The sequence below is a fragment of the Prunus persica genome, chromosome G1 (assembly GCF_000346465.2).
Source record: "Prunus persica cultivar Lovell chromosome G1, Prunus_persica_NCBIv2, whole genome shotgun sequence".
Taxonomy (NCBI): Eukaryota; Viridiplantae; Streptophyta; class Magnoliopsida; order Rosales; family Rosaceae; genus Prunus; species Prunus persica.
The window spans coordinates 9,458,729-9,466,614 of NC_034009.1; the positions used below are offsets into that span (position 1 = coordinate 9,458,729).

The following is a 7,886-nucleotide window of genomic DNA, read 5'->3' on the forward strand; positions in this document are numbered from 1 at the left end:
TTCATCGTCAAACCTAAGTATAAATATATCAAAATTCAATCAAACAACCAAAATTTTAATTTAAAAAAATACATCTTGAGATGATAATCTAACTTTCCTCCTTTCCATTTTTTGTTGCTGTCCCCAAACCCATTTACTTGGCAATCAAGCCAGCTATATATCGACAATCTACTATATGAGGAGGAGGTCAACATATGAGTTAATTCAAGTGCAAATGGATAGGGGAAAAGGGTTTAGTCAGGATCAACCTCCAGCTCGAACAGTAACAATGATGTTGCGCCCAAAAGAAAATGATATTCCAAAGCTACAGCGAAAGATAACTGAGGAAGAAGAGATGAAAAGGAATAAAGAAAGAGATAGCGACGGCAGCAGCAGCAGTAGGAACAATATTTGTCAGAATGAAATTACGGCAACCAATGGCGCCACAGATGTTGGGGTCTCCAACTTTGACAACTACGCCGTCCAAGGTAAAGGGGGCAGCGAAGGAACGAAGGGCTTCCCTGAACGTGGCGGTGGTTACAACATTTCTGGCAATAAAATTAGTGCAAATGGAGCCAGGAAAGTTGGGATTCACAACTTCGGCAACACCACATACGGCATGCCTTTTACTACTGAGGAGAATCATGGAGAAGAAGCAGAAGGCGGCTCCAGTCCACCAAAGCCACAAGGGGGGCCCACCAGCTAACTCATCATCGATCACATGGTTTGGGAAAATTAAATATATGAAAAAAAAAATATAAATAAAAGAGTAATCTCTTCTTCCGTGTTTAATTTTATTATGTATACAGTATAGGGTGTGCGAAACTAAGAACTCATACGGTAAATAATTACCCAGGCTTGTAAGCCTGTTCTTATGAATATGTTATTTGTAATCATGGCTTAAAGTTTATTAATTACCTCGTACCCAAAAGAATTAATTAGGTTCATTATGTTTGTTCTTTTAAACTAGGTTTATATATATAATTCGTTACTTAGAATTTGTCAGAGAACGATGTATATTAGGATGATCCCATGTCTGACAAGATTCAATATATGATTTTGGAAGATGATAGATATATGATGTAGTTTATGGAAGAAAGAAGGATGAATGATTTTAATAGTTTACAAGCATCGGAGGATATTTGGCATCATGATAGCTAACAAATATTCCAATAGCTTAGCTTCAATTATATGAGACAATTTGTGATGTGGTTTCTGAAACAAAGAAGAATGAATGAGAGAGGAGATAGAGGAATAACATGGCAATTGCGAGGAGTTACGTGAGTTTTGTTAAGCTCATGAGGCATAGTAGAAGGCCTCCAAATTTTTTGGATGATGATAAGAATTACACAACATTTTTCATACGAGTATCTTGAATGACAAATTTATTAGCTTAACTTGATATACATTGTTGGCTCATTTTTTGACAGCTCAACTTTTTGAGACTTAGTGGTTGTCTAGCATAATATCATACCTCTGGTTCTAGAATGAGGCTACACGCGTAAGGGAGAGTGTTAGCTAGCATAGCTTGATATACAATTTTCTAAAAACCAAGTAAACACATCACCATCTAAACATTTTTTTATTATTATTAACAAATCTTGGGCGTCAAGAAAGCCATATATGACCTTATTCGGTGGGTAGGATAAGTATTAGGATTAGATTAATGTAATTAAATCCTACGTTTTCATCATACTAAAAAATAAATAAGAATACGATACAAGATAAGACAATACAGATGCCGACCCCCGCAAGGTCATTCAACATAAAAGAAAGCGAAAGAGACAACCGTTGAGGTGGGGTGTGGGGTAAGGATTGATGTATGGTGGGTGGTGAGTGGTTTCCTCATATACATATACGCATGTAGCAAAATTTAATTGGCTCTTACTCAATAGGGTGCATACACCTCCATTTTCTACACTCACTATGTTTGCCAGCTCGCTGTATGATCAACTTAAATCAGTTAAATCCATTATGTAATGCATTACCTTCTATTTTTTTTTATAAACTAATAGATAATTAACTAAATAAACATTTTACAGTTTCAATAAAAATTTCCATGTTTTTCTTACAATTTTTGTTGTTTTTATTCAATTTTTATCGATATAAATAATATCTCGGTATTCCCATCGAAATTTCCATATTTTTGGACTACTGATATTTCCGATATCATCGATATTTTAGACCATGACCAAAATTACATTGACTCCCAAATTTCGCCAACACAATAAAACACAGAGATCATTTTCACATTTAAGCTTATTTTTTATGTATAGAAAAAATTAATAAAATATACAAACGGCCTAATCCTTTTTTTATTTTTTATTTCTGCCCCAGCTCGGCAATTCATTCAGTGGCTTTGAGAGTAGGCTTAATTTGTAAGCCAAATTTAGATAAGAGTAATGCTATTTAGACACACAACATTGACCACCTTAATTGACCACTTTATGTGGCAACTGATGTGTTATGCCATGTCAATTAAAAAACAAATTAAAAAACCCTAGCATTCCTAGTGAGTGGCCTCATGGCAGCATTCATTAATTGACATGACATGAGACATCAGTTGCCACATAAGATGGTCAGTTAAAGTGGTCAATATTATGTGTCCAAATAACATTACTCTTTACTCCCTTCACGCGTTTTCTTCTTTCTTCTCTCTCCTTTCCTTTTCTTTCTTCTCTCTCTTTTCTTGTTCTTCTTTCTCTCCACCATTTTTTGTCTTTCTCTATTCGTTTCTCTTTTGTTTTATTAAATCTCTATTTCTCTCTTCTTCTTTTTTCATGTGTTTCTCTGTCTACACATATGGTTTTATGTGGTGAAGATGTTATGAGCTGATGTTGAATAGGCGGTTTGATCATCTTGAGCTTGTGGATGTTTTGGTGGAGGACCCGACGGTAGTCTGAATCACATAGGTGTCCAAAAAAAAAATTTAGCCCACCCTGTAAAAAAATCGTGGGTCTGCCGTTGTAACCAAGGTGAAGATATGTCTACAGGCTTCCTAATCCTAAAGCCTAAAATTGGTGATAACAAGAAAGCATCTGAGGATGCTAAAGTGAACATCGAGCAGGAAAACAACAGCAGCTCGAACCCAGCAACGGGTTCCAAAAGCTGTGCTACTTCTAGGAACAATATTTGTCAGAATGAAATTACGGCAACCAATGGCGCCACAGATGTTGGGGTCTCCAACTTTGACAACTACGCCGTCGAAGGTCAAGGGGGCAGCGAAGGAACGAAGGGCTTCCCTGAACGCGGCGGTGGTTACAACATTTTTTGTAATAAAATTAGTGCAGATGGAGCCAGGGATGTTGGGATTCGCAACTTCGGCAACACCACACACGGCATGCCTTTTACTACTGAGGAGGATCATGGAGAAGAAGCAGAAGGCCGCTCCAGTTCACCAAAGCCACAAGAGGGGCCCACCAGCTAACTCATCATCGATCACATGGTTTGGTAAAATTAAATATGAATAAATATATGAATAAAAGAATACATAATCTCTTTTACCATGGTTAATTATAGGTGTAGAAACTGATTTTCCCTTATATTATTCATATGATCATTACACAATATATATAAAGTCTGTAAAGAATAATCTATAGTTATAATAAGTCATTATCACAAACATAAATATGAAGTAATGGCCTAGTAACAATGTAACTGACAACTGACCATTTCCTATCATTAGTAGGATTAACTATTGTAACTGAAATACTATTGTAACTCCATAACACTCCCCAGCAAATCGAGCGCGCACAGCATAGCAAGATTTTGAATGAAGAAACTGTATGGTGATGGAGATGGCAGTAGCAGTCGTCTGTAGTAGTCTAGTAAGGGAAACAAAAAGAAGAACTCCAATTTCCAGAGTTGCAACAGCGGCAAGTAAACATAACGCCCATTGAAAGGCAGTAAGTGAAGGAGAGCATGGGCTCATGGAAGGAAGGAATAAAATGACGGGCTGACATACAAATCAAATGTACCTAGGAAACAACTCTAGGCACCTGAGAAACATAATGCTACCTAGGAATCATCCTCTATGTAGGATAAAGAGAAATAGACAATGTTGTAAAGAGGAATGAGAAAGAAAAATAATTCAGACAAGTGCATTTTTTTATTTATAAAAATAATAAAGATGAGGAATGGAAACAAAAGAAAATTCATCACATGGAAAGCAGAAAGGGATGCTTGCAGAGAGAAAAGAAGGAATATTTGAAGGGAATAAAGGGGTTAAGATAGGATGCAACACAATAGTAGAGGATTGGAGGTGAAACCAACCTGGGACATAGAGAAAAGAAAACGAGAGCATGAGTAAGTTTGAATTTCAAGGCACCATAGAAACAATAAGGTATGAGGAAGAAAACTACGGGGGAACAAAGAAGTAATAAAGAAAATATTATCACAAGAGGATAGAGGCCCATATAGATTAAAATATAGAAGGATGATTGACCCAAAAAATAATAATAAGAAATAAAGGAGGAAACCAAGTGAGACAGAGAAAGTAGTCAAGAGAGGGAGAGAGAACAAGATGTAAGAGAGAATCCATGAAAAGGAAAGGAAACTCAAGATTCCAGAGACAACCCATGATAGGGAGAGAGAAAACACAATTGAAAAGAAGAGAAGAGAATACCCTAGTAACATAAAAGAATTATAAAGAAAAGAAGACAATACCCGAGTAATAGAGAAGAAGAAAGGCAGCGCAAGAGAACATTGAAGAAGACAGAGACTAATAGTAAAATCAAAGAAAGAGATTGGGCTTAAGAGGGGAGGAGAACACAGGTTGAGCATAGATAGAGCGTGAGAGGCCAATACTAAGGCAGCAACACAATGATAAGGCTTGAGTGGCCGATACCAAGTTGGCAACACAGAGGAAGAAACAGGGGTTGTACAAAGGGAACATCGGCTGTGTAGCACGGCAGAGAAGGCTCGGCAAGTATTGACGAGGCTCACGGAGGAAAGAGAGACGGCTCGATGAGCGATGACAGGCAGCATCAACAAACAAAGGGAAAGTATGGAAACCATGATAGAGAAACCATCAGAAATACATGAGAGAGAGAACCCATGATTGCAGACTAGGATAAGGCTCGTGGAGGGAAGAGAGACAGCTCGGTGAGAGAGACGAAGAAGTGGAGAGAGATTTCAAGTGGAGAAACCAACGATAAAGAGGTGTGATCTTTGAGGGAAAGGAAAAGTTTTTTTTTTTTTTGCTCGGTTTCAACAGAGAGCAGTGGCCCAACATTGATGGATAACAAGGGGCTAGCGAGCCAAAAGAGGGACAGGTAGTGGCTGTGTAAGAGAACAACAACGGCAGGATAGCATGACATGAGAGAGATAAAAGCCGGCGAGGAGAAGACTCGGTGAGTGGTGATAAGGCTAGCAGAGGAAACAGAAATCTCGCCATCATGGCCAAGGGAGATAAATGGAGCTGCCATGGGTTACCACAAGAGAGCTCGATGGAGGAGACGGTCCACAATGAAGACAGTGCGGCGGAGACACAAAAATAACGAGCTAACATAAGTAAGGGTTGTAGTGGTAAAATAAAGGTGCGGCTACAGCTAAGGTGGTAACGTGAAATACACCTACCCCCCCTCTCTCTCTCTCTCTCTCTCTCTCTCTCTCTCTCTCTCTCTCTCTCTCTCCTTCCAAAACTTATCAAGACACCTACCCCCTCTTCCTTCAACAAACCCAGCAGCAACACCACCGTCACTTTCACATCACCTAATACAACACCGCAATACCATATCCAACCCAAAACCCAGCATGTCACTCTAAAACCCGACCTCATCAGATCTGGCCTTCAACACCGACGAGCTATTGGAGACTCTCTCTCTCTCCGTCTATGTCGCTCTCTCACTTTTAGAAGTCATTCAAATAATTTGTTTCTTGGAATTGATATGAATTTTTCTAGTTGTAGGTTTGATTATTTATTTTGAGTTTGAGTGATGTGAGCAAGATTGGGGTGTGGGGCTGGGATCGCACTAGTTTGGTTGCAAGATTGGGGGTCTGGGAAGGTGGGTGTGGGTTGGGGTGAAGTGATGTCGAGTTTGGGTGGCTTTTTGGTTGATGGTTAGGATGGCTGAGTTGGTGGTGCCTTGAAGGAAGCAGTCGGGCTAGAGGGAGAGATATATATTTTTTTCTTTTCATTTTTGATTTTTTGATTTATTATTTAACTTTCCTAATGTATGATAAAGGTAGAGTAGGAAGGAGAAGAATAAAAACAAAACAAGATTAATTAAAAAGTATTAAAAAACAAAAGGAAGTGTAAGTGGAGAAAATGGAAGTGAGAAAATAAGCTCTCTAATTTTATTATGTATACAGTATACAGTATGCGAAAATAAGAACTCTTACGGTAATCACCCAGGCTTGTAAGCCTGTTTTTATGTATATGTTATGTGTTATTAAAATTGTGATTTTTCCCTTTTTATAAAATTTTTATTCAAAACTTTTAGATATAAAGAATATATAAAATAAATATTAAACAGTAAAGTAAAATAAAGAGACAAGTAAACAAATAAATAAAACAAGTTAAGATTAAGAAAGCAAGCCTGGTATAGTGAAAGCACGTCAAAGAGGGTGTCCTAAAGCCTTTGTAGCCTCCTTACGTGCAGGTAATGACGGTCTACAAGACTCCAAGATACGACCCCAATACGTAGGCTTAAGATCCGCTATAAGTACGTTCACAGTCGGATAGAAAACTCCAAGCCACAGAGCGGTTGCCCAAAAATAATATAGAAAGTATGGAATATGTGAAAGTATGAGAATAGAGAAATCTGATTGTAGTGTATTGAAATATGAAGGAGGAGTGACCTTTTATAGGCATCCAAAACTCGTAACCTCCAAACACATTTAACCATAAAAATTGGTGGCAATGAATAGAAAATAAAAACTGAAAATTAAACAATTTGTAAATCCTATAATAAATAAAAGAAACCAGCCAAAATTAAAACAGAAAATAAAAAGTTTTAAAATTTAAAATTCTTTTAAATAATAACAATTTGTGATCATATAGGGTGGCGTTTATATATATAATTCGTTACTTTGAATTTGTCAGATTACATGTATATTAGGATGATCCCATGTCTGACAAGATTCAATATATGATTTTGGAAGATGATAGATATATGATGTTGTTTATGGAAGAAAGAAGGATGAATGATTTTAATAGTTTACAAGCATCGGAGGATATTTGGCACCATGATGGCTAACAAATATTCCAATAGCTTAGCTTCAATTATATGAGACAATTTGTGATGTGGTTTCTGAAACAAAAAAGAATGAATGAGAGAGGAGATAGAGGAATAACATGGCAATTGCGAGGAGTTATGTGAGTTTTGTCAAGCTCATGAGGCATAGTAGAAGGCCTCCAAATTTTTTGGATGATGATAAGAATTACACAACATTTTTCATAAGAGTATCCTGAATGATAAATTTATTAGCTTAGCTTGATATACATTGTTGGCTCATTTCTTGACAACTCAACTTTTTGAGGCTTAGTGGTTGTCTAGTGATGGACATATTTTATATTATATATTTAACCTCATTCTTAGTATATTTTGGTTAATATTTTGGAAGAATTTTGATACTTTGAATTATATTTCCAATATAGGACTTTCGACTTTCTCTAGAGCAAAACATAATCAAATTGAGGAATTTTGGAGTAATTCCAGTTGGAGGACGTTCTTGAGTCGCTTAGCTTGATCGTACCAAAATTTCAGATTTTTCTTCCAAGCGGTTATTTTCTGGCAACAAAATAAAGGAGCAGTGCGCGGTGCTGGAATAGTGACGTGTTGGGCTTCTATTGCGTTTTTGGAGCCCAAGATGACCTCGGATGGGTTCGTGGCCTTCTAGAGAAGTGTTCAGAACATTTTTATCTTTAAAACAAGCTATCTTGGGCCAGATTTGGAGGAGATTTG

General features: G+C 37.2%; 1 protein-coding gene across 1 annotated transcript; it reads left to right on the plus strand.

Annotated features, from left to right (window-relative positions):
* On the plus strand, window positions 1-4,077 carry LOC109947570. The gene is made up of 2 exons (XM_020558039.1): window positions 1-428; window positions 3,150-4,077. Exons 1-2 carry the CDS (start codon window positions 176-178, stop codon window positions 3,404-3,406), a joined length of 510 nt encoding a protein of 169 aa, XP_020413628.1. The 5' UTR covers window positions 1-175; the 3' UTR covers window positions 3,407-4,077.